Genomic DNA, 27,346 nt, shown 5'->3' with positions numbered 1-27,346 from the left:
CAGTGATGAGAACAGGAACGGCTGAAGCATTTTGAGAGAAGCAGAGGACGAAGACAGAGTCTTAGGACAGAGCATCCCATCCTGTCCCCAGGGTCCTAAGGATGAACCTGTTTCTTCCTTTCCTGAGACATGGCAAGCTCAATCCTCTACCCCAAGTGTGTGAATTGGACATGAGGCAGGTCCGAAGGCCCAGGAAAGCAACAATAAGTTAACTATATGTGTAAGGAGATTATAAAAAATTAAAATATTTCTTATAATAATCTAATGTGATTGTGTCTGGATTCCCTGGGCTGGTGATAACATCTCCTTTCTCAAAAGGATAACGTCTCAGTTCCTATTGGGGTTTTAAGTGTCTCCAACCTAATCACTCACTCTGCCTAGTTACAATTCCTCACCATAACGAGACCAAATCGCACCAAACGCTCATCCCCTACACCATTAAATATCTAATATCCCCTTGACCTGCTTGTGTTCCTCCTACTACTGTTTTGTTGTTTGTGTCTAAGGCAGAATTTTATAAAGCCGGGCCTCAGCTTTGCAGTGTATCTGAGGCTAGTCTCGAACTCCTGATCCTTCAGCCTCTATCTCCTGAATGTTGAGAGCACAGGTGTGCTTGATCACAGTTGACTTCTTATTTCTTCTTAAGGGCCTCTCAGCCTCTGGGGCCTTAATCACCTTCTTCCTCAGATAGCCCTTCCCGAGTCCTGCCTCCTTTCCCACAGATCTTTAGATGAGCCTCCTAGGTGAGCACAGAGCGTGTCCCAGGCACAGTGGCATATGTCTACAAACAACAATGATCTGTTTATATGTCTCTTCCTGACATCACAACTGAATGCATCCCTAAAAGCCCGGAATCTTGTCATACATTGCCTTTGGCACTTTGAAGGTCTATGACTCACACCAGTACTCCGTCAATATGCACCGAGTGAATTCATGGCTTCCCTGCCTCTTCTGACACCACCTCCTCCTTAGTACCATCTTCTCTCACCCGCAGGGTCTTCTCCATGCATCCCAGAAAATTAAAAGATCAACGTTGAGTGTGATCGATGTTCTCAGCCAAAGATTCCCCAGGCTGGTTTTAGTGTTTCTTGCAGGGAGTAAAACGGCAGCTTGCTAGAAATTGGGGGAGTCTTAGTAAGCATGAGAACCTGTCCTACAGTTGGGGGTTAGCCAGGTGATTTTGTGGTGGATCTAAGCTTGAGTAGAGAGTGCATTCGATTAATGCTGTCATAAAACAACATGGATTGCATGGCCGAATATCTCAAGCAATTATATCTATTCATAGGGAAGGCTACAATGAAGATGAGGCTATAATTGGTTAAGAAATAAAGGCGGCGGTCATTTTAAAAAACTGGTGAAAATACTATTTTCCTTTGGTTTGGGAGAAGAGGTATTTGGTGTTTAGTGGGTGGATCACTAATCATGTGATCACGACCTCGATACTATGACTGTATCCTGGTGTCTGAGTAAGCTTGCCTAAGACTGGCGTTATATGGAAGAGTTTATATGTAAGAGGACAGCGCTTAGTGTGCTTGCCATCCCCCTTCTTGGAAAAGCAAATTGTTTTATTTAGTAGTAGTAGTAGTAGCAGCAGCAGCAGCAGGAGCAGCAGCAGCAGCAGTAGTAGTAGTAGTAGCAGTAGTAGTAGTAGTAGTTGGGGGTGTTTGATGATTGAACTCAAATTCTCACGTTTGTGCAACAAGGACCTTTATCTACTGAGCCACCTCACCATTCCTCAGCCAAGTTCTGAATAGCAGAGTGTTCAGTGAGGAGCTGAGGAAATGATTGATGTGGTTAGGACATAATATGTTTATATTTGTAGAACTGACTCAGTTGTAAAAACTCTTCAAATAGACCAAGTGTTGGGTTCATCCATATGGTCTCCCAACATGGCCATAAAAATCTTAAGTCGGAGGACAGAAATTTTCTTTGTTTACTTATATTTTTTTAATGGATGGGATCGGGGCACTAGTATTATTTATTTATTTATTTATTTATTTATTTATTTATTTATTTAGTGCATATGGGTGTTTGTAGGTCTGTGTGTCATGTGTGAGCTTGGATCCCCTGGAAAATCAGACAGTGCTCCTAACCACCAACCGTCTCTCCTGCCCCAGGAGAGACACTTTCAGTGACAGATACTTTCTTATCTCCAAAACCACCACTTCTATGTCCATGAAAAGGTTCAGGTGACACTGGGGAAATTAGGTTATGAATGCAACAGCTGCCTTGGTGGACTGGCTGAGGCTCATGGCCACTTCTCCTGCCTAATATGCTTTGTTCTCTCAGGGCAAACTGTAGCTTATCTTTTTGGCAAGTTGTTTGTCACGGCTCCCAGTGATTCCCAGACCTACTTATTCATTTGGGCCTCAAGGAAAACCTGTCAGATATGAATTCTTTGTTGGTTTTGGGATCGTGGCCTCTGACCAGACAGGTTCATCTCCCCAGTCCGCAAGGGCCTTCTTGTTTCTGCCTCTTGTCTTGTGGGGTGGTGACCTCACCCTGGCTGTCAGTTTCAGGGATCCAGTGACTCACTGTAGGGTAAATCAACACCTGGCACATGCCTGGCTCCTGAGCTCCCTAAGGATGTGGGGCCATGACCTTCAGTGCAGTGCTCTTGACTGTTGGTGAATCCTTCCCTAGTATAATCCTCAAGTGTCCTTCAACCCTTAAACCACACAGCTATGCTGTTGCCTTTCTGTCTTCATGATTCCTTTCTGGCTAAGGGTTGGCTCTCTGGTTCTTTCTTTCTATCTATCTCTCCACCGTTCCTTCATTATTAGTCTTTGTTTCTTTGTTTCTTTCTTTGTTTCTTTCTTTGTTTCTTTCTTTGTTTCTTTTCCCTTCTTTCTTCCTTTCTTTCTTTCTTTTTTCTTTCTTGATAAGGTCTTGGTATGTACCTCAGGCTGCTCTCAAACTCAAAATCCTCCTGTCTCAGTCTCCTGAATTCTGGGATTAGAAGGGTACTTGACCATACCTGGCTCTCCAAACATACCTCCCCCCGCACCCCCACACTCCTCACTTCCTTTTTTAGGTCCTCTTGCCCTGGCTTTTGTCCCTTTAGGGTCACAGTCACACCTAAAAGTGTGTTTAATAAGATATGTTTGCTTGTTGTAAAAACTTTGAATAAATTCCTCACATCTGTAAACCATGTGAAATAATTACCTTTTAGTATTGCTCTGTGGATTATTTTTAACTGTGAGAGTAATTAGTGTAAATATTCACTGATAAGGAATTTGAACAGGAAGAATAAAAGTCGCCTTTAACTACTGCCTTCCTGAGTAACAATTGGATGAGGTCTCAAAAGACATTTTTTTCCTGTTTCTTTTCATGTGTTTATGTACATGAATAAGCATAAATATACAGGCTTTTGAAACAGTAAGATAATGAGGATGGAGAAATGTTTGTTGATTAAGTGAAATAATTTTCTCTTAATTTAATAGCTATATATTTCCTAAAAGTAAATCCATTAATAATGTTAAAAATTGAAAGGGCCAATAAATATAAATATAAAATATAATATTGATAGTTTCAGGCTGGGAATTAAATGCCAAAAAAAACCCCAAACAAATAAACAAAAAATAAAACACCCCAAATGAGATAAAACAGTTGAAAGTAATAGGGATACTAATATAATTCTGATAGTTACAGACCAAGAATTCAATGCCAAAAAAAAAACCCACCCCAAATCAGATAAAAGAGTTAAAAGAATTGCTGTTTTTCTAATTACTTCTTCTAAGTTATTTGACATTTACTTCCACATATTACTGCTATTCACATTCTGAAAATAATCAATTGTGCAGTGTGGTCCTTATGCTCCCAGCCAGGAGGGATCCACTGCTCACTCACCCCTCCAGGTGAGATTAACACACACTTCCTTCCTCCCCCTTTCCTTTCTCACGGTCCAGCCTCATGCACTCTTCTGTTCTCTCACACCCCCATCCATCTGCTCTCTGCATGGAGCCAGAATCATCTTTGTAACGCGTTTAGTCAGACTGCATTTCAGCCACATTTTGAAACAATCTGAGCTGTACGTGGTGGTATACACCTACAGCCCCAGCACTCAGGAGGCTTAGAAAAGAGGATCACCCCGTTCCAAGAATTTTTTTTTTTAGTTAAAATCAAAACTAAGACTTGTCCAGAGTGAAAGAACAAGAGGCACTCAGACCCAACCAAGCGCCTCTCGGTGCCAGGCCCAGACATGAAGTGCCACCGTCAACACACACTAATCCTCTCCCATCCACCTCCAGATGTACCTTCCGTCACAGATCCGTCTGGGCTCTAGACTCCCTTTTGCCCCAAACCAAAGCCATCGCCCGTGTGCGCTTCTGTAGGATGGGCCATAACTCATAGCATGTAGTTCTTTTAACCACGTGCTTTGTTCTTTCATCGGTGCAACCTAGAGCTTTGCTCATGGCAACCTGCAGGAGTTTTCCTCACTCTCTTTTATTGGTTTGTTTGCTTTGCTTTGGTGCTGGGGATGAAATACAGCGCTTCATACAGGCTAAATGCCTGTTCTACTACATGACAAGCTCCAAGCTCCTCCTCATTACTTTCAAGTCCAGCATAGGTTAAATTGAATAATGTTCATGAAAGCCCTTTACATGTTGCCTGGCATATGGGAATGGTCACGGAATGTTCTTTATTCCACCGAAGTCGTCACACACACACACACACACACACACACACACACACACACACACAGGGAGAGAGAGAGAGAGAGAGAGAGAGAGAGAGAGAGAGAGAGAGAGAGAGAGAGAGAGCGCAGTTCTCCATGGTTTTGAATAGACCATAAATTTAATGTTACTGTCTCCTGATTATTTCTGTAGATTCTCTTTCCATCTCCCTTCACGCCCTCTTTTGTTTTCTTTGAACGTACCAAGTTCTCCCACACACTCTGCTTGCTGGCTTTGCCTCACAGGCCCTCTCCTGCCTCCTCCCACTGTCCTCTAGTGCATTTCCCTTTCCCAGACTTCCCCTTGTGAAGCTTTTCTAAACTACCCTCCCCCAAAAGAAGCCCTCTAGCCCTGGACCACACCCCAATCTGTTTGGCTTGCTTTTTTCACATCACTTTTTGACAAGTAACTCAGTCTTTGGAAGGCAACGTGACTTAGACTGCTTGGTGGAGGAGGAACCAGGTACAGATCTATAATCCTAGCACTTGAGCAGTGAAAGTAACAGGATCAAGAGTTCAAAGCCAGCCTTGGCTAAAATGAGACCAGGCCCTTAAGAGGAGTGGTGGTGGTGATGGTGGGACAGGATGATGTTTATTCTCCCCCTTTAACAGACACTGCTATAATAGAGGGGAAAAGAGTTAAATCTCCCTTTTTTTATATTTTGTTTTTTAATACTAGGTTTCTCTATGTAGCCCTAGCTGGCCTGCTTCTATCTCTCAAGTGCTGACATTAAAGGTATGAACTATCAGGTCCAGCTATTTTCGTGTGTGTGTGTGTGTGTGTGTGTGTGTGTGTGTGTGTGTGTGTGTGTGTGTAGCTGTCATTTCTCAGGAGCTCTCCATCTTGTTTTTTTTTTTTTTTAAACAAAGTCTCTTATTGGGCTAGAGCTTAACAAGTAAATTAATTGGTCAACCAGTCAGCCCCAGAGATCTACCAGTCTCCTCCTTCCCAGAGAAAATGAGGAAAGAGAATTCTCATTCTCACAAGCCACATAATTCATGTTACCTTTCTCAGCCTGAGTTCCTCCATATCTAATCTCTAAGTGATGACATCTATGACAAATGTGGAAGGAAGCTGAAGGTGCTGTAGCAATATGAAACATTGTTGCTTCTTCTCCAACTGCTAACAATCCCCTCCCAGAAGGAAAGCTGAAGGTGCTGTAGCAATATGAAACATTGTTGCCTCTTCTCCAACTGTTAACAATTCCCTCCCATATTCAGCCGCTCTGCCAGACTCCCTCCCCTGCTGGTGCTAGATTTGCTTCTGGTATGGTTATTTCTTGCCTTCTGTTCTGCATCTACCTTGATGGGCACTATCTTTCCAAAGTCCCTTCTCAGCGTCCTCCTCACCTTTCTTCTCCCCGTAGCTGCTCTTCACAGCTTTGTTGGAACCACCTCACCAGCTTTTGTAAGCTCCATTTCCTCTGCTATTCTGAAGTCCCTCCTACTCTTCATGCCTTGCATGCCCCCTCCCCCTCCCCCTCCCCCGGGGCCGGGAGCAGCATGGGTGTGACACAGCTACCAAACCCAGGTTTCAAAGATGCTCACAAAAGTGTTCTGAGATGGTAGATAAAAGGGTGCCAGATGCCATCTCTGTGCCAGGAGGGGATTCGGGAGGGGAGTTGAGAGGCCTAGGCAGGTCCTGAGGCCAATGTTTACTTCTAGAGATACAACATAGGATGGGGCAGGGCTGGAGGGGTGAGTTGGGGGATCTCTGGAGGCTTGGCTCTAGAGGAAGTCAGAGGGAGAGGCTGCTGCACTAATTACCAGGCTGGTTGCCAACAGCATGCCTGTGATATTTTGGTGACAAGTCATCAGGGAAGAGGAAGGAAAGAAGGAGGGAGAGTTGGTTCTTTGGGCCAAGACCCAGAAGCACATAGACTGGCTCTCAGCTCAAGAGGCTTTTCTAGGTCACTCTCTGTGTTGCTGTCTCTTTCTCCAGCCAGCCTTCTCTGCTTCACGTTTCTTTCATGTTTCTGACTCATAGACCTGTTGTTTGACTCATACTATCCCTGGGAGTCAGGATTCAAGGTTTAACAATATGGGCAGCAGGAGCACCACTGTCTGCTGTGTCCCTAAGGCTGACGTTGACTCTGATCTTGCTGTGCAAAGGGACTTCCTATTCTGCCTGCCCTCCAGGTTCCTTACAATAAAGGAGACGCTTAGACTCTTCTGAACCAGGTAAGAGAGCAAGAAAAAATTTACAAGAATTACAAATGGCTAATGTTAATAGGGACTATTTTGGTTTCACCACTACCCATAATGCCATATGCTTACTCAGGGATGCACAGTCCATAACAGACAAACCCAGATGCACACACGCAATCTTTAACTCTTTGTTGTATAGTCGCCGTACATATTGACAGACTCCATAGATGTCACTGCACAGCTGTATCATGTACCCCTATGGCATCTCATTCCTCTCCCCCTCCTCCTACCAGGGTCTTGCTGAGTAATCCACATTGGACTCTAACTCTCAGGAATGGCTCCCGTCTCAGCTTCCAGAGAGCTATAATGACAGAGGCGTGCCACCATGCTGAGTTTAATCTTTAACTCTTTTTTTTTATTTTAAACATCGATTGTTAAAGAATTGTATGTGTATGTGTGTCTGCTACTCTGATTATGTACCATGTTGGTTAAAGTGCCCATAGATCAATAGCTGTTGGATCTTCTGGAACTTGGGTTACAGGTAGTGGTGAGCCACCCAACGTGGGTTCTGGGAACTGAACCCCATTCTCTCAGTCCCCAAACCACCTCTTAAGCCCCTTAGCATTTGACTCTTCGTCTTCACCCATAGTCTTCCTCACCTATGCTGCAGATGGCCACATCCTCCCAGATCCTGGCCAATCCACTTCTCCTCAACTCTTCATTTGCTCTCACACCACATCCAACCCAACTGGCAATGGTGCTGCTGCCACCAATACAGTCGGCCCTGTCCCATCACCCTACCTCCACTAAGGAAAGCCTTACAGTGTTGTCAAGGCCCAGCCTCAGGTCACCTCTTTAAGGTTCCCTCTGCTACAGCCACCTGATCTGTGTGCCGAATCCTAATGCCTCAGCAGCTTCTGCTTCAGAGCTCTTGCCTGTTTCCCCCTTCATCCTGACAAACTTCCTGCAGATGAACAATTAACTCCTCCTCAGGCCCTCCTCTCCCAAGCTTTGTTTATTACCTACTAAAATTGTAATTAAGGTGCCATGCCCAGCATTTCTTGTCCTCCTTCCAAGGAAGGAAGATACAGATTGGTCATTGTCATTCCTAATCCAAAAGAAAGAAATCCAAAATTGCAGAACCCTCAAATTTGAAACTTTTTGAGTGCCAACATAACTCGTTAAGTAAAACAATTTATGTGACGGGTTCCTAAAGTGGATGCTCGGGAAATGGAACAGCAGAGCAGGTGAGGCCACAGTAAAGAATGTTCCCACAGAAAGGACAGTCCTTACACACAGTTGTCTGATGGATAACTAAAGCTCATTAAGAGCTCTCGGTCATAAGTGTTTCAGTTATAGCACTGGTGTGGATGCAGAATTAAGAACTCATCCCTTTCGGGGTATGCCTTTAATTCCAGTGCTCAGGAGGCAGAGACAGATCAATCTCTGGGAGTTTGAAGCCACTCTGGTCTACATAGTGAGTTCCAAGACAGCCAGGGATATGTAGAGAAAGCATGTCTCAAAGAAAGAAAGAAACAAAGAAAGAAAGATACAAAGAAACAAAGAAAGAAACAAAGAAGAAACAAAGAAAGAAAAGAAAACCTAATGGGAAAGAAAAACTAACTTATCCTTCATTTTCCTTACCCTCATCCTCTGAAGCTTACTCCAACACATTCTTCAGTTCCATCTATAAATTATATTTCAGATTGACCTGCTTATTCCAGCTTCATCGGTTCCCACTCCTTCAAGCCAACATTTCTCACCTGAACTACTAGAATGTTTTCTCTCTTTAGGCTGGACCACCTCAAGTTACCCTGAGGGCTGCTATCAGCATGTAGGGGGTTGGTATTTCCCATCCTTGTCTCCCTTGACTAATCAGAGCTAATATCTACCCTTTGCCTAAGTCCTCATTATTATTTGAACCATCTTTATATCCTGCTCACTGTGTACCAGCTCTGCTTACACTAGCTCAGTGTTCTTGTCTCTGGGTCTGTACAAAGCTGTTCTCTCTCCCTTGAACTCTCCTTCTTCTTTGCATAGGATGGACTATTCATCTCCCATATCTTGGTGTCACCTCCTTAGAAAAGGGTCCCTTCTCTAAGCCTCTGTGTTGGATACTTGTAGAGGTCTTACATTTATCAAATGGCTGCCAGGCATGTTGGCCCATGCCTGTAATTTCAGTCCTTGGAAGACTGAGGAGTACCTTGATAGCAGTCAGGGATGCATAGCAAGACCCTGTCATAGCAAACAAACCAAACAGAAACAGATGGAAATGCAGGTCTTCATTTAAATTTGAGTTTGGGGTAAACAACAAATGTTCACTTAGATAAATATGTTCCAGGTAATATTTCCAGAACACCTATATTAAAATACTTGTTATCTGGAATTCAAATTGAACTAGATGCCTTATTTCTTATTTCCAACCCTAGATATATGCTCACTTCAGTCCTCTTTTAGTTGAAGAAATTAGAAAGTACAACACTTTACTTCTCAGAAGTTCTTTGAGGCTAGAACTCTTAGATGTACATTAAAGCTATCCCAAATAGATGAACTTGTATGAGTTCCAAAAGCAGAAGATGTCATTGCCCCTCAGAGGAAGGTGGACAGGTCCCAGTAGACATGAGTTGCCGGTGGCAGGGTGGTGGGACAGTGTGTGCTGTTCTAGAAATATCTACAAACTGTGAATGATGGGGATTGATCGTGAAGTGTCCATTAAGATGTTTAGGATTTAGGTAGGACCTCATGACTTTGAATCTTCCACGGCATTCAATGATGTTGTCATCACCTAGTTCCCTGAGTTATATCTCTTGGTCTTTAGAATGGCCACTGGGCTTCTGCTTCCTACCCAGAGCCTGACCTGATACAGCTCCTGTGTGATTGTTTAATAGCCCATGCTCTTTTCTTCTTTTATGACTGTGGGTGAACCCAGAGCCTTATACATATCTGACAAGAAGCTGTGTCTCTGGGCTCCATCTCCAGTCCCGCTGAGGATCCCTCTTGCTGCTAGAGCATCACTGAGCATGAACTTCTTTGCTCCTCCTGTTTCCTGTGATTCCTGGATCCTAACACTGGGCATATCCTATGTTATGAATATCTGAAACAGCTGCTTATGAGACAGAAGGAAGCCTACTCCTTCACTCCCAAGGGATGAAAATTAGAAAGGTTTTTTCTCCACTCATGTATCAGTTATTTTATGATCTTTAATTATCAGGAGCCAGTATCTGCTTCATGTGGTACACTTAGAGACCTTGGGCAGGTAAAAAACAAAAAACGAAAAACTGGTTTATTTGGAAGATGACAATGGGATGGATATGAAACAGAGATGTCCACCTTGTGCGTACATGGCATGGAAAACCCAGAATTAGAAAGGGAACAGAGGGGGTTGGGGATTTAGCTCAGTGGTAGAGCGCTTGCCTAGCAAGCGCAAGGCCCTGGGTTCTGTCCCCAGCTCCGAAAAAAAAAGAAAAAAAAAAGAAAAGAAAGGGAACAGAGAAGCTAAAAAGAAGGATGAGCTTCTAGATACAGAAAATTATCTAGGCCAGATAGTTCCTCCACTAAAGACTCAGAACAAAGCAAAGTTCTTATTCTGACCCTAACATAGTGCTTCTGACATCTCTCCTATCCCGTGTTGAACCTTCTTGGTCAGTTACAAGGCTGCTGCTACCAAGATGACTCTTCCCCAGCTCCTCACAATGGGTCCCTCTCATCTGCCAGAGCTCAGCTCAAATGTCAGCAGAGCTCCACCTATTATCCTATTAAAGCTACTCGGTGCCTCCTCCAGTTAATTCCTGGTATATTAGCCTCTTTATATCCCTCAAAGCGGTTGTAATCTATTATTATCTTGCTAATTTATCTGTTTACTTGCTTATTATTAGTTTCTGCCAATACAATTCAAATTGCCCGAGGACAAGAAACCGTGTTGGACTTCTGCTTGGTAACCCCCTCTCCTCGGACAGTGCTAGGAACACACTGGGTGTTTAGAAAACAATTCTTGAATGATGGAGTGTGAGGGGTGAGCAAATGGTCAGCTCTTGAAGGGATACCGCTAAGAGGCCATGGAAAATGGAAGGGCCGGAAAGCCACTGAAGAGAGAGGGGAATAGAGAACAGATATTTAGAAGTTGGATAAAGGGGTTTGGGGATTTAGCTCAGCGGTAGAGCACTTGCCTAGCAAGCGCAAGGCCCTGGGTTCGGTCCCCAGCTCTGAAAAAACAAAAAAGAAAGAAAAAAAAAACGGAAAAAAAAATGAAGTTGGATAAAGATACCAGCAGGGAAGTTATTGGCAGTACATGAGCATCCAGGATGGTGAACACCCAGCTCTCAGGGGGAACTGCTCAAAAGAGGAAGGGAAGAGTTGTAAAGAGGGACAGAGAAAAAAGCAAAGGAGAGAGAGAGAGAGAGAGAGAGAGAGAGAGAGAGAGAGAGAGAGAGAGAGAGAATGTGCTCTTCGGATACACACCCTTCTGAAGCCACACTTCAGTCAGGAAAGAGTCTACTCTGAGCCCTTGCAACAGTTGCTCCAGAGAACTTCCAGGTACACTAAAGAACACTGAATGCTGCACATTCTTTTCTTTAAAATGAGCAGTTATTGAGATGTGGTTGAAGAGAAGACGGCCACGTATGGGAGTTGAGAAAGGATCACAGCATCGGCCGGTTTCGATTCTTTTTCTTCTGGGTCTTCTTTTAGCACTTTCAGTAGAAAAGTTCTTTGCTTGGTCTCCCACCACCACCACCACTGTCCCTCTCATTTTGGCTCAGACCTCCTCCCATTTACAGGTCATTTCCTCCAGGAGAATCTTCTGATATCACTTCCTCCTCTCCTCTAATACATCTTCAGAAAGAACTTCCAATCCACCCCTCACCCCAGCATACCTGGGGATGGAGACACTTTATCTGTCTTATTACACTCCCTAATTTAGTAATGATAGATTTGGGGTGGTGATGGATATACTTTACCTGCCTTATCACACTTCCTAAGGGTAGGGACTATGACTATTCTATGACCATTCTCCTGAACACCTCTTCATGCCTACCTCCCCTCCTTAAAGGCTTAGAGACTTTTTAAAAGGATAAGGTGTTACTGATACAGAGGAAAGACAGACTGGGGGTGGGGGATAAACAGAAGGAGTGGAGAGGGAAAAAAACAGGAAAGAGAAAGAAAAGGAAGGGGCCTGTCTGACTTCTAATGCTCCTCAGTAGCGAGCAGAGAGGTACTATGCTGTAAAACAGCACCATACGTAGGCATCCTGAAAGGGGTAGGAACAGTTGTGTAGAAGGCACTTACTTGCTTTAATGAGGGGCGGGATGCTATGCTATTACAGTCAATTGGAGCAAGCCAAGCCAACACACACACACACACACACACACACACACACACACCCCTACCACACATACCTACCTCCACTCTCCGTTTATGGTCACAGAATGAACTCTCGGGAGGATCAGAAGATCATTAAATAAGGTAAACTCATTAGGGCATCTAGGGAGGGAGGGAGAAGGTCTTGAGAAGTAAAATGTTCCTGGCAGAGGTAAATGCCTTTTCCTTGTCCTAGAACCATCAGGTGTGAGCGTTTGGAATCCAGGAAGTCCTCGCCACCTGGCTGTAGATGGGGAAGCGATAGCTCATTGTATGCTTCTGCAAGAGAACGAGCGAATGAACTCCAGTTCTTCTATATGAGCCAAGCATTCTCCAGCACCATCCCTGACAGCTGACCATGAAGGAGGACTGCTGCTTGATAAGAGTGGCTTTGTCTGGCATTTAGATGGGGTGAGTAGTCATTCAAAGGAGGATCTTCTCACTTTGCCCAATGAGTAATCCAACAACTGAGTAGAGACATTGAGACACTGGGCTGGGCACTGGGCCAGGTGTGTGTCAGACGGTCGTGAACATTAGGGCTACATTCCTGCTCCTGTGGGGTAGGAATAGATAAAAGTTGGATGGAAGTAAAAAAAAAAATAAATAAAAACAGATAATTGGAGTATTGGAGACCAAGATAAAGATGATGGAGATAAAAATTTAAGAAGACAATTCATTCCTTTGAGAAAAACGACTTGAAATGTATGTGGTATTGGGACTGGATATACAGTTCAGTGGGTAAGAGAGCTTATCGCTCTTGTAGTGGCTAGAATCTGGTTCCCACCAGGCTTCTATGTTTAACTCCAGATCCAGGGGAATCAGACAGCCTTTGGCTTCTGTGCACCTGTGAATGCATGCACATAAGTTGGTGCAGGCACATACATCTACAGATTAACTTAAAAATAAATAAGTAAATGCTAATGGATGAATCCTTCTCTGGGGCTGGAGGGGTAGCTCAGTAATAAATTACTTACCCAGAAGGTGTGAGGCCGGGGCATCCAACCCTAACACTGGAAAACAAGAGTCCTCTCTGACTATGTTGCCTTTGCGTTGAGACCCGGATGAGATGACAGGGAGAGGCATTCAAAGCTTTCTCTAAAGTGAAGGAACAATACGTACTGAGACTGAACATCTAAATCAGACTTGGAATGTTCTAGGAACAAGAAACCGAAAGGCACTGTGGCCTGAGCAGAAAAAACCAAACAGGAGGGGCGGGTCTACTGCAATCTCATGATGCAAGACATCACTCAAGAGCTTGAAAGCTGCTGATGTCTGTCGCGCACGTCCAGAGGTTCTGCTTCATTGGTTGGAGGTGTCACCCAGGGAGTCAGAAACTTAAGATTCTTTGGCGGTTTCAATGTCCAAACAAGGCTATGAAGTGCTTACAAGAGAAGACCTTGAGGGCCATAGCAAGGCAACTTGGACTGGAGACTTAGAGGTGTTCTTCTAGTACTCCAGGACCACATCCAGAAAGAACCCTGTTAAGAGATGTTGAAGGTAGAAATAGAGTCAAGGTAATCAAATAATCCAGCTGAACATGGTGGCACACGCCTTTAGTATCCCACTTAGGAGACAGCAATAAGCTGATTCTCTGTGAGTTCAAGGCCAGCATGCTTTACATAGTAAGTTCTGGGACAGCTGGAAACACAGTGAGACCCTGTTTTACGAAGAAGAAGGAGGAGGAGGAAGAGGATGAGGAGGAGGAGGAGGAAGAGGATGAGGAGGAGGAGGAGGAAGAGGAGGAGGAGGAACGAAAGAATGAAAGAACGAAAGAAAGAAAAGAAGAGGAAAAAAAACAGGAGACAAAGGGGGACTAACAAGGCTCTGAAGAAAAGCAGTAAAATCCAGGTAATCAGAATAAAACAGACATACACATTGTCGTGTGATGTCACATACCTGTGATCCTAGCATTCAACTTAGGCCGTGGTAAGGTTTCAAGTTTGACGCTAATATGGGCCACATAGCAAATCTAGGTCAGCCTGGGGCTACATCAAAAGACTATGTCTCGGGGCTGGAGAGATGGCTCAGCGGTTAAGAGCACCCGACTGCTCTTCCAGAGGTCATGAGTTCAATTCCCAGCAACCACATGGTGGCTCACAACCATCTGTAAAGAGATCTGATGCCCTCTTCTGGTGTATCTGAAGACAGCTACAGTGTACTTATGTATAATAAATAAATAAATCTTAAAAAAAAAAAAAAGACTATGTCTCAACAAAATAAAGTCAACAACAACAAATGCACAAATACAAACCCCAAGGCAAGAGATAAGGAGAAAGGACCCGTATGGGTATTAATTTCTTACAGCTTCTGCAATAAACTTACCACAAAGTTTAGTGATTTTTTTTTAATTTATTTTGTATATGAGTACACTGTAGCTGTCTTCAGACACACCAGAAGAGGGCATCAGATCCCATTACAGATGGTCATGGGCCACCGTGTGGTTGCTGGGATTTGAACTCAGGACCTCTGGGAGAGCAGTCCGTGCTCTTAACCACTGAGCCACATCCCTAGGTCATCATTTTAATTAAAATTCTTAGTGTGTGTGTGTGTGTGTGTGTGTGTGTGTGTGTGTGTGTGTGTGTGTGTGTGAATATAGGCCACATGCGTGGGTGCCCAGAAGACCTGAAGACCTGAAGTTATACGTATGTGGTCGTGAGTCATCTGCTGTGGGCTCTGGAAGAGTAGCAAGTGCCTTTAGCTGTGTAACCATCTCTCCAGCCCCTACATTTGCTGTCTTTTCATTCCTTAGTTCATAAGTCTGTAAAGGGTCTCACTGGGATAAAATGAAGGTCTCAGCAGGACCTGGTTCCCGATGGATGAATGCGTGGGTGATCCATTCTCTTAGTTTTTGCTGCTTCTTGAGGCCCTGATGGCTCCCTTCTTCAATGCCAGCAGTGTATGGGAGCTGGAGAGATGGTTTAATAGTTAATAGTGTGTGCCTCAATTAGAGTTAGGGTTTCCATTCCTGCACAAACTTCATGACCAAGAAGCAAGTTGGGGAGGAAAGGGTTTACTCAGCTCACACTTCCACATGGCTGTTCATCACCAAAGGAAGTCAGAACTGGAACTCAAGCAGGTCAGGAAGCAGGAGCTGATGCAGAGGCCATGGAGGGATGTTACTTACTGGCTTGCTTCCCCTGGCTTGCTCAGCTTGCTCTCTTATACAATCCAAGACCACCAGTCCAGGGACCACACCACCCACAATGGGCTGGGTCCTCCTCCCTTCATCACTAATTGAGAAAATGCCTTACAGCCGGGTCTCATGAAGGCATTTCCACAACTGAGGCTCCTTTTTCTGTGATAACTCCAGCTTGCGTCAGGCTGACACACAAAGCCAGCCAGTGCAGCTACTATTGCTGTGGTGAAACACCATGACTAAACAAACAACTTGGGGAGGAAAGGGTTCATTTTGCCCACACTCCCATATAACAGTTCATCATCAAAAGCAATGAGGATAGGGGTTGGGGATTTAGCTCAGTGGTAGAGCACTTGCCTAGCAAGCGCAAGGCCCTGGGTTCCGTCCCCAGCTCCGAAAAAAAGAAAAAAAGAAAAAAAAAGCAGTGAGGATAGGAATTCGAGCAGGACAGGAACCTTGAGGCAGGAGTTGATGCAGAGGCCGTGGAAGGTGTTGTTTATTTGCTTCTTATGGCTTCTTTCACCTGATTTCTTGTAGAACCCAGGACCACCAGCCCACCTCCCTCATGTGGAGGCCTCTCCCTCACAGATCACTAATTATGAAAAATGCCCTACAGATTTGCCTACAGCCAAATCTTATGGTGGCATTTTCTCAAGTGAAGCTCCCTCCTTTTCAACAATTCTAGCTTGGGTCAAGCTGACATGAAACTAACTAGCACAGAGTACTTGCTACTTCTGCAGAGGACCTGAATTAGGTTCCTAGCACCCACGCTGGGTGACTCATAACTGCCTTTGAGTCCAGCTTCAAGAAATATGATGACCTCTTCTGGCTGCCATGCCAGAATATATATATATATATATATATATATATATATATATATATATATATATGTATGTATGTATGTATATATATATATATATGTATGTATGTATATATACCAGCAATATCAGTCTGAGAACTTCTTGTGCTACTAGCTCTCTCATTGTCCTCTCTGTTCTCACTCTTCACTTTTTTTTTTTTTTTTTGGTTCTTTTTTTCGGAGCTGGGGACCGAACCCAGGGCCTTGCGCTTCCTAGGTAAGCGCTCTACCACTGAGCTAAATCCCCAGCCCCTCACTCTTCACTTTTAAGAATTCGTGTGATTACAGGGGAGGCACCTATTTACTCTAGAACAGTCTCCCTACTTTAAGCTCAACCGATTATCAAACATGGTACGACCTCAAATTAATTCTCCGTTTCTAAGTAAGGCAATGTCTTCAGTTTTCTAGGAATTAAGACAAAGTGTCTTGTGTGGCATGATACCATTCTACCTGCACAGAAATGCATCTTTTGCAAAATGGATTTAGATTGTGTTGGGTCTTTCTTTTCTTTTTTTTTTTTAAGTTGGGATGGTGGTTGTTTTTTGAGAGCGTTTCATATGTAGCCCGAGTTGGCATGGAACTCAGAGCAATCCTTTGGCCTCAGATTCCCGAGTTTAGGATTGTAGTCATGCACCATCACACCCAGCCTCAAATTTTGCTGGTGTGTTTTGATGTTGAGCTGGGAGGTTTGTTTATCATGGTGTCACATTTGAGTACCTCTCTAGTACTATGGGGGAGGAAGAAGAGTGCCTGGAGGGGGTGCTCAATAAAGGGCTGCTGCTCTGTAAGGCCCCGGTGCCTTGTTGTGTTATTATCAACAACAATAAAACTAATGACAAGGTCCCTCCCTGGGTGTTTTGGTTGAGTACGTCCATCTGACCCTCAACAACCTGCTGTGATGTTCAATGTTACCAGACTACTGTGATGTGTGTCGTAATGCCTGTTTGTATGAATGTATCTATAGACTTATTCACACTAGAGTTGGGCATCAAGGGTCATGATACACATGCAACAGTGGTCATGATACACATGGTCACAGGCAGGGACAAATAGAAGTTTTTTCCGAAATTCCCAAACTCCAGGCAGAAAGGCTTGGAAATGAGAAAGGGGAGCTAGGAAGAGGAGAACGGGAAGAAAGGGGGGAGATGAGGAAGGGATGGTGAGAGAGGTGAGAGAGGGTACACGGAAAGATCAGAAAAGAAGGCAGAAGGGAGCTCCCAGGGTCTGCCATTTCAATTTAAAACAAACAAGGTAAGTTGATTCCCTTCTGTAGCACGGCCAGAAGATCTAGGTATGGTCCTCCTTTGATGATCCAGGTCTCTGGGTCTCTGAGATCTTTTTAAATAAATTATTGTCAGACACAAAAAGAAAAAGGGAACAAGAAAGTTGAAAATAAGAACACAAAGGAAAGGGATAGAGAAAATGGAAACCAGGAGAGAGATGGGGGACTGGGGGGTGGGAGAAAGAGAGAGAGAGAGAGAGAGAGAGAGAGAGAGAGAGAGAGAGAGAGAGAGAGAGAGAGATGCAGAGCCTGAACTAGAGATGCGGGTGTGTGTAGGCGCCTGCCTCCAGCTCTTCTCCCAAAGCCTGCCGTGTACCCAGACCTTAATAGGCAAGGCAGGAGGATGGAAGGCAGAGAGGCGCCAGGAGTGACAACCACACGCCAACACTCAAAGGCCTGCCAAAGCCACACAGTCCAGTACCAAAGCTTCCGGGCCCCCAGCCCCCAGATGTAGGTGTGCCAGCCACCTGGGATGACTCATGCCCTGGCAATCTGGGCACGCATGCCAAGAGCGAGCCTGGGCATCCTGCCCACCAAAAGCACACCACAGGCCAACGGGGAGATTCACGTTCTTCAGGGACTCACTCACGGGGGCTACCAAACCCAATATTGCCACCTTGGCCATGGCGCATGCCCTGGTGCTCACCTCCGAGGTTCAAGAACCTAGGTGTCTCAGTCTCCACACCCTGCTCCCCCAAACCCTACTAGGGAAGCGGGAGAACCAGATGAGGCATTACGCAAGGTCTGCTGTTTACCTCCTGCACGGGGCCTCCTCCCTCCCTATAAAACCTGACGTGGTGAGGAGACGCTCTGAGTCCGCTCTGGGTAACCAAGGCAGCCCGGGAGAGGGGTAGATAGGGGGTGCAAAGTGAATGAGGGAGGCGCAGCGAGGGGCGTCGAGTCAGCACGCAGCGGGCGTGGTCCGCCACTTGCGAGCTCCGGGGCGGCTGCGAACTAGGTTGCGTCGGGACCCCTGCTTTCCATGGAGGTTCCCGAGCTGGGCCCGGGGTTGGTGGAGCGTCTGGAGCAGCTGGCGACGTGTCCGCTGTGCGGGGGCCCCTTCGAGGACCCAGTCCTGCTGGCGTGCGAGCACAGCTTCTGCCGTTCGTGCTTGGCGCGCTGCTGGGGGTCCCCGGCGGCGCCCGGCTCGGAGGAGGCGACCCCGTCCTGCCCCTGCTGTGGTCAGCCGTGCCCCAGACGCAGCCTGAGGTCTAACGTGCGACTTGCAGTGGAGGTGCGCATCAGCCGCGGGCTGCGTGAGAAACTGGCCGAGCCCGGGGCCCGGACCGGGAGACGACGCGGCGGCCGCATCCCCACCATGGGCTGCCTGGATCCCCAAGGAGAGGTAAGGCGATCCGCCTTCACGGGTTCTGATTGTTGGTGAAGAAGAGGTTTTGTAGGTGTCCTAGCAAAGGTGGGAGCCGTGCTTTTCGCTCTAAAGCCCTAATGGATATGTAGGTAGCAGATAACTTGGCACCGGGAAAGCAGAGGCAAGAGGATTGCTCAAGTTCAGTTTGGTAGACATGGCGAGTTCTATTACAGGAATGAATACAGAGAAAAAGAGAAAGAAATTTTAAATAAAAAATTTTAAGAAAAGGAGAGAGAAGGGGGAGGGGAGGGAGAGGGAGGGAGAAAGACTGGCCAAGTGTTGAGTGAGTAGTTTGAAAAAGGAGTTGACACTTGGTCAGCAGGGGTGGGGGTGGGGAGCTGGATAGAGAGAGTCTTGTCAGAGCTGGAGGGAGGTGGCTGTAGAGGCAGAAACAAGCTGGTGGCATTTAGTACGCAGAGTCCCCTAAAGATCTGAGAAGCCTCCTGCAGAGCCGGGGGTGGGAGCCAGAAAGGGAAGTGAGATGCAGACACACCGGGGTTAGGAAAAGGAGGCGCCCAGGGAGGGTGGATATAGGACCGAATGTTCAGAGAATCAATCACTGGAGCCAAAGTTGACACTGGGTACAGAAAACACTGGAACCAAGGTTGACAGTGGGTGTAGAAAAAGCACGAGTGGACGGGTGAGAAATTAGGAGACTGGCGTGTGTGTGTGTGTGTGTGTGTGTGTGTGTGTGTGTGTGTCAAATTCAAATGCCTGAAGTGAGGCAGGGGTTCCCCTAACAAGCCCTAGCCAGAACCGTAGGTTGTTATTGTTCTCAGCTCCTCCCAGATCCCCAGGCACAGGCGGAAACAGGTGGAGGCTAGGTCCGGGTGAACAGCTGGCAGATCTCTTGCTAGTCTCCACGTTGCAGCCATAAAGTTTTCCACTAGGCCCTCCCTGAGCCCCTTGGACATCAACCACTCCTATTTCTTTATGGTCCCTCAAGACCATCCATCTGGCTTTTTCCCCCCTTAGCAGACCTCCAGCCCTGGGTCTGGCTTCCGCCCTTTGAAGGCTTCACAGGCCTAATTAGTATAGGTGTAATTGCTGTCCTCTCTTCTCCTTCCTGCCACACTGGCCTTCCTCTCTGGGCATCAGAAAAGAGGGATGGAGGAAACCCAGTGTTTGGAGGGGAGAGAATCCAGCGCCCTCTTCTGGCTGCCATGGCTCTCTACGAAATCTATGGGGCCTCTTGGGACACCTCTGACTTCAGGGGCCTGAGGGTACAGAGACATAATAAAACAAAGAGCCCAATAAACGCCATTGAGCTTTAAAGACAAGAAGGAAAGCAGCTTTATTGTTAGGCTTTTATATAATAACTCTTAGCTCAAGGAATATGGGTGTGTGTTTCCTTTTTGTGGTGAAGGGGTGGATGTTTGTCTGGAATATACTCCGGAAACTAGAGAACTGACAGAGAGCATGGGCCTAGGGAGATCAAACAAGGTGTAAGAAGTAGTTATGTTGAGGCTATGGAAGGATGGAGAAGGCCTATATAACATTCAGGATGAAGAAGGTGATTTTGGAATGAACAGAAAAGTCATGAAAGGAGAGGGGAGAACGGAAGAGATAGATAGAGCAGAGTGGGGTGGGTGTGGATGGGGGAGTGTTGGGAGAGTGGTTTTAAAAGGTGGGAGGGTATCAAGCAGCCAGAGCTCACCTGAGGCGGAGGGGAGGTTGTCCCACAGTATGAACTCACGCCCGTGTTTTCTTCTGCCCGTCCCAGGATATGAGAAAGACATGGAGACGGTGAGTTCCATTTTTATTGTTTCTTCCTTTCCACTACCTACAACATAGCCATGACCTTCTCTCCAGGCCCATATCTTTACCTCCACATACCAATGGGCTTTCCGGAGTGTAGCCTCACCTATTTCTGTGACAAGAGAGTGGGTTAGGAGTCGGGATCATCAGAAGCAGCATCGGAAGGCAGGGATGCTAATAACTTCCTGACCCTTCCCTCATCTTTCCAGATTCGATGTCCCGGTACCCAAGTCATCTAACTCAGAGGAGGATCTCCCTGAAGATTACCCCGTGGTAAAAAACATGCTTCACAGACTGACAGGTGAGGAGACAGGGAGCGGATCATAATCTATGCTCTGTTCGCTCCCTCTTAGCTCTCAAAAATGCTCAAGTCCCCTTTGGTATCAGTTTTGACTTCCTACAGCGGGAATAATGAAGTGTCACAAACGGGTGGCTTGGACAACGACCGTCTGCACTTCAGAGTCTGAGGGCTAAGGAGAAATCTGTTCTGTGCTCTCTCCTGGCTTCTGGAAGCTTCAACACTTCCTTGGTCCACAGATGGTCTTGCCTGGGCTTCCTTCTAGGTACCTGTCTCTGTGCACAAGTGTCTCCTCTCTCTTTTAAGGTAGAAGTCATACTGCATTAAGGCCCACAGTAATAATCTCTTTTACCTGATTATCTTTGTGAAAATCATTTTCCCACGTACACACACACACACACACACACACACACACACACACACACACCCTTTTAAAGAATCTCTCTCTATGTATCCCAGGCTGGCATGGACCTCTTGTACCTCTGTTCATTGCCTGTAATGGACTGAGGCTCTGCATATGTAACTCTATGCCTGGAGAGGAAGCACAGTGTAACCCGGAACAATATCCTTAATTCCTCAGATCGCAGCCACGTTCCCTCATGCTTTTGTGTACCTCCAGACAGATCACTCTCGGGAATTCCTGCTTCTACCCACTCCCATTCTCAGAAAGGGGTCAAGACTCCAGCATCACCTCTACCCCTTCTGTGTGCATTCCCAAGGTAGTTCTTCAGATGTTGCACCCCTTAGTCACCCCTCCATCCTACTTAATCCAAATTGCTTATAGTTCCTAATCCACAAGTATTTTCTTAAAGCACCCCATACCTACAAGGCCAGTGACTCTTTCTGGTCCCTTCGGCAATCTCTGTATCTCCTCTGACCACACCTCCTAAAGAAATGGGCGTGTCCTGTGAGGGTGAATGGGCTGGTTTTACTGGATACCTTGGATTCTTCTCCCTTTGCCCTTCCTTTAGTCACTTTGGTTCCTATCAGGTATCAGTTTCTCTCAGGTATCAGTATCTCTTAGTAGTCTTGCTGACCTGGCTCCCATACCCCATCCAGATGCCGAAGATTCAAGGTTTTTGTGTTGTTGTTGTTGAGACAGGATCTTACTATGCCTAACTGGCTTGGAACTTGCTATGCAGGCTGGCCTCGAACTCACAGAGTTCTGCCCTCTGCCTCCCGGGTGCTGGGATTAAAACCGCTACAGTCAGTCGGCTTGCAGATTCAAGTATTAGTCCTCATTCTCCTTAGAAGTCCTATCAGCCACTCTTCCTCCAACACCACAAATCAACCTTCCCTCAGGTCTGCATGCTGGGTTCCTTGACCAAGTCCAGTTCCTTGTCCAAGTCCAGTTCCACAAAAGTGGTTGTACATCAGAGCACAGAGTGGCTCTGTAGCTTAGTCTCTTCCGATCCCAGTCGACCTTTGAGCTGCGCACATCTTCTGAGTACCTCTTCTCCACTCTTCTCTCTCTGGATTTAAGAAACTTCTCATGTGATATTCCCCCTGTCGCCTCTTCTGCAGCTGACCTGACGCTCGACCCTCGCACTGCACATCGTGATCTGCTCATCTCCTCTGACTACCGCGGCGTGAGTCTGGCTCCACCCGGAACGCCTGTGCCGCTGGACAGCCCCGAGCGCTTCGATCGGCTCCGGGCTGTGTTGGGTGCGCAGGGCTTCGCGTCAGGTCGCCACTGCTGGGAGGTGGAGACCGCGGAAGGCGCGTGCTTCAGAGACTCTCTGGCGAAGGATGAGGACGCAGGAGAGAGCTGCTACGCTGTGGGCGCTGCGGGGGAGTCCGTGACGCGCAAGGGCCTCATCAAGCTGTGCCCATCCGAGGCTATATGGGCCGTGGAGGGCCGCGGCGGCCGCTTGTGGGCGCTCACGGCTCCAGAGCCCACTCTACTAGGTGGCGCCAGGCCCCCGCCGCAGCGCATTCGCGTGGACTTGGACTGGGAGCGGGGTCGTGTGGCCTTCTATGATGGCCGCTCATTGGACTTGCTCTTCGCCTTCCAGGCGCCGGGCCCGCTCGGGGAGCGTGTCTTCCCACTGCTCTGCACTTGTGACCCCCGCGCCCCACTGCGTATTGTGCCAGGAGAAGCCTGAGCTTCAGGTCTCTAGTTCCTATCCTAGCCTAGTCTGGATGACCTCGAGGTTACTTCTGTTCGGTGCAGTAATCCCCACATATCTCAGCGGCCTTGTCTGTGCACCCATTGGAGCAGGAGTATTAATAAGCACCATTTGCCCACTCATACTTTCTCCCAAATCAAAAGCTCAACTGGCTTGTACATCCACCCGTGCCTTTAAGCCAGCCTAGAGCTGAGTCTCCATGATCTAAGACCTTTCTCTTGTATCTTTTTTCTGTACCATTCTAGGCCAGGATAGAGAAAGAGGCTCTGTACCACCAGTGTTGGGAAACAGTCCTAATTTACCTCCAATCCCAAAAGGCTCAGGGCCTGATCCACAGCAGGAATTTCCTGCTCTTGTCCACTCTTGAGGATTCTCCTCAAAAAAAAAAAAAAAAAAAAGTCCTCCAAAAACAAGACACTTAACTCATAGCTAAGACACTCAGCTCAGACCTGAAGCCTAAAACATAAATTCTGGGATGTGTATGCAAGCCAGTCTACCTTCCATTTATGACTGTTTCCTATGCTAGTGGCCTTTTGCCATGAACACCCTCTTGGAACTTTATCTTGCACATAAAAGAACTAATGGTGCTACCTCCCTTCTCAGGCTGGGGGCAACTCAGACATCCCAAACATTCTGTATAGCCCCCATCCTTCCCTTGTGTATAAATGGGCCTGTATTTAACACGTTGTGCAATGTTGGGTTATTTATTTTGTGCATCTGTGTCAATAAATGAGATCTAAGTGGTGCCGTGGGTTTTGCTGATCTCTGCGCTGTGCACAGCTGGAGCCTAGAGGATAACACCCAGGTCCCAGCACCAGCTGGGGAGGCTGAGAGAGAGCAAGACAGCTGGGTTGGCAGACTCCAAGGCCTAGGAAGGAAAGGGTAGGAGTGCACTGCAGGGGCCTGTCCCCTCGTCTCTCTGCTTTCTCCCTCCTTCCTTTTAGGGAGTCCGGCCGCCAGGACACCAATGCTGAGGCTCAAAGATTAAAGGCTGAGAGAATCGTTGACTCTAGGTCAGTGGTCTCAGCTAGCTTTGTCAGAAATGTTATATTCAAGACATGACTACTTTTGGTTCCACTTCCCATCAGAGGTGTGAATGACAAAGACCTCTCCTAACTCCTCTGGAGAGCCAGAAGGGGTAAGAGGAGCAGAAGGGCCAGGGAGCCCTATGGTCTCCACACAACCTTATATCCCACAGGCAAGAACTAAGATTTAGGAAAACTGCGTCAATGGAAGAACCACAAGCCAGGATTAATATGCAGAGCTGGGGTACAAGATTGCCTGGAATTTGATTGGGACCCTGGCAGTGAAAGCTGGGACAGTTGGAAACCCAGTTGAAGTGCTTGGGACTCAAGCTGAGGGTGCAGGTGGCCAAAATAACTGGATCCCAGGACAGGTAGTTTGGCAGTGAGAACAAAAGGGATAAATTGGGACCAAGATGCCTGGATCCCAGGCACAGGGGCAAACTGTAGGGAAGAAGGGGCTGGGAGAACCCAAAGCCTGGGTTCTGGAACAGCAGCAAGTCAGAATTACAGGGTCTGTATCCGCCCTCCTCTTCCTCTTCTCAATCAGGCAGGAGAGGGAAGAAGGGGGCGGGAGAAGGGACCAGACCATGGGTTAAGTCCCCATGTCAGATGGATACATTTGGGGCCAGGCAGACACATGAATGGTGAGAGGGATTTAGTGCTGCATAGGTCCTGGAGGGGGCTGAGAGGGATCAGGAGGCTGTGGAGGAGTGGTTGGGGTGGGTCCTGGGGTTGTAGGACGCCGTCCTTTGCGGTGACCCCGTACACAGTGCGTATGACCACAGCCTTCCTCTTCATCCTCATCACTCTCGGTGGAGCTCTCACCAAAGGCCCGAGGTTTCTCATAAATACAGCAGCCTGCACGGAGAGGGAGGACGCCAGTTAAGAAGGATGAAGAACATAGTGCCCGGTCAGTCTCATTTCCACCATGTATGTTCAGAAATCCTCTCTCAACCACTGTCTCCTCCTACTTCCTGGAATCCAGCTGCCTTAGCCTCCTCCCCAGGTACTCAGGTACCTATGAGTCCTGTCTCCTCAGAGAGTTGGAGGCACCTGCCTTCCATGCTGCCATGGCTCCCCCAGCCCCCACCCCCAGGCTTTGGTTCTGCAGAGTTTGACTCCCACCCAGTTTTCTTTCCAACCAAGAACTTGAGGGGCTGTGAAGCACCAGAATCAGAGATGGTGGCCGGGGCCCGCTGGACCCCCCCGCCCCCACACACACACTCACATTTCGATGAGCGGCGGCCCATATGCTCATTGTCCACAGTGTCACTTGACCACTCCACCTTCTTCTCTGGCTTCCGTTTCCGAAGTTTAATGGTTAGGCTCCGATTCTCCTGCAAAGTTAAAGAGGTATGGGCCCATCTAGCTCACTTCCTCTTGACTTTTCCCGTTTCCCATGGAACCTCCTCTTTTGTCATCTGTGGCTCAGTCAGTAGCACGCACCATGCCCCTGGAGGAGCCAGGTGCTGGGAGTCAAAAAAGGACATGTGTTTAGCCTGTTTGTGGGGAGTATGGACTCCTGTTCTCGATAACCAATAGTATGCAAGGAAGACAATTCTTAACCTAGGGTAGATGCCAGCAAATCTGCAACGCAGGACACAACGCTCCCTGTTTCCTCTTCCACATCACCCTTGGTGATATGAATAGTAGGACTGTTATTTTCCCCTTTTCCTGTGACTGATCTTTGACCTCCCTTTCCTCTCCACCCCTCTGATTCATGTTCGCTCTAAAGAGATTGAAGGCATGTAATCCAAGCATTTAGTAGCTTCTACAACTTGGTAAAGCTTTTTTCTTGTGGAAAAAAAAAGATAAAGAAAGAAAGAAAGAAAGAAAGCAAGCAGGGATGGGAAACATCTCTGTTGGTAAAGTTCTTTTTTTGCAAGCATGAAGACCTGAGTTTGATCTCCCAAAATCAAGAAAACAACAACAACAACAACAACAACAACAACAACAACAACAACAACAAGTCAGATGTGGTGATGGTGGTGCACGTTTGTAATTCCAGTATTGGAGAAGTGGAAAAAGGCAGATCTCTTGCTAGCCAGTCTAGCCTATTTGGCCAGCTTTAAAAAAAAAAAAAAAAGATTTTGTATCAAAGAAGAAAGGAAAGAAGGAAGGAAAGAAAGAAAGAAACAAACAAACAAACTTATGCCAGGCTTGAGAAACATTTGAGATTGACTTCAGGCTACATACATCCACACACATCAAAATAAAACAAATATCCAAAATTCTCCTCCTACAAAGAGAGCCTTCATTCTTCTCTCATCTTCAAGCCCAGGGCTCCCTAATCGTATTCACTTATTCTTTAACACCCTGGCATCTCTGGTAATAATTACTAAACAACTAAGCCCCTTTCAACCCAGACATTATTAGACCCAGCGCATCTTTCTCCCTTTGAAAGCAATTTGGTTTTGCAAAGGCTGTTTGCTCATTTGCTTCTCTCCTCTCTGATATGTCAAAATACTACCTTCACCTTATTTTCTTGTTTCCTCATTCCCTCCCTCCGCTTTAACACGCACCCATTCCATGACTATCTATTGGCGAGCACTACTGGTAAGTACTCGTTCTGCACGCTTGCCTCCAAAACCATGCTTTCTCAAATGGCGTTTCGCTTCCTTCCAGTACCTTCCTTGGTCCAGTTTCCGTTTATTACGTACACAGACCACCACCCCAAGCCGTAACACCTATACTCTAATTGTAACTGCAGATTAAACAATCCTTGACGAGTCACTTGAACCATCTGAGCCGCTCCAAGCATTTCTAGTCACTTCCGATTTTCCCAGTAAGAGTAAACCCCACAGGTCCCAGATCCCAAACCCTCCAACTTTCCAGACCCCCATCCCCCTCCCAGTGCTTCCCAGACCCCTAAACAGCCCCCCTGCCCGCGTTTCTCACGGGCTCGGTTGTCACGGTAACCGTTGTCTCAGTGACGGTCTCACTCAGCCCCCCGGCTCCTGCCTCCGCCATGGCTAAAGCGAAAAGCGAGGAACCAGGATGAGACACCCCTCCCTTTTTCTGCGCCTCTGAGATCTAAGAGAACCGGTACACGATTCGGAGTAGAGGCCAGGATGCTCTGGCTTCTTAATCTCCCCTACTCCTCCAGGGCCTCTGCTTCCCCACCCCTGGGGAAAAACCTGTCCAACCCCACTTCCGGCCTTTCACTTCCGGGTGTGACGCATCCTGCAGAACCCAGTTTCTCTTCCCCAGCACCGCTCGGGCCAAAACAGGCGTCATCAGATTAGTTCCGCCGTAATGCAATAGAGCGCAGACGCTAAGGTTAGCAGAAGCTACGTCATTGTGGGGTGGGGC

At 46.9% G+C, this 27,346-nt stretch overlaps 2 protein-coding genes and 1 long non-coding RNA gene across 4 annotated transcripts; 2 read left to right on the top strand and 1 right to left on the bottom strand.

Annotated features, from left to right (window-relative positions):
* The first annotated feature begins 6,059 nt into the window (after positions 1-6,059).
* On the top strand, positions 6,060-12,810 carry LOC102554813 (uncharacterized). Its single transcript, XR_015645333.1, has 2 exons — positions 6,060-6,856; positions 12,375-12,810. It is a non-coding gene; the product is annotated as an uncharacterized LOC102554813 (long non-coding RNA).
* Positions 12,811-18,267: 5,457 nt separating this feature from the next.
* On the top strand, positions 18,268-23,753 carry Rnf39 (ring finger protein 39). Its single transcript, NM_134374.2, is given in 4 exon segments — positions 18,268-18,800; positions 20,548-20,570; positions 20,792-20,883; positions 22,405-23,753. Coding segments are annotated over 4 exon segments (1,059 nt in total). The 5' UTR covers positions 18,268-18,437; the 3' UTR covers positions 22,986-23,753.
* Ppp1r11 (protein phosphatase 1, regulatory (inhibitor) subunit 11) lies at positions 23,690-27,205 on the bottom strand. Of its 2 annotated transcripts, none has more exon segments than NM_212542.3 (3): positions 23,690-24,892; positions 25,263-25,371; positions 26,933-27,205. In NM_212542.3, coding segments are annotated over 3 exon segments (384 nt in total). In that variant the 5' UTR covers positions 27,005-27,205; the 3' UTR covers positions 23,690-24,689.
* Between the last annotated feature and the right edge of the window lie 141 nt (positions 27,206-27,346).

The sequence above is a fragment of the Rattus norvegicus genome, chromosome 20 (genome assembly GCF_021556685.1).
Source record: "Rattus norvegicus strain SHRSP/BbbUtx chromosome 20, alternate assembly SHRSP_T2T, whole genome shotgun sequence".
Taxonomy (NCBI): Eukaryota; Metazoa; Chordata; class Mammalia; order Rodentia; family Muridae; genus Rattus; species Rattus norvegicus.
The sequence above is the reverse complement of the archived record's forward strand: the minus strand, read 5'-3'. Positions and strand labels throughout refer to the sequence as shown.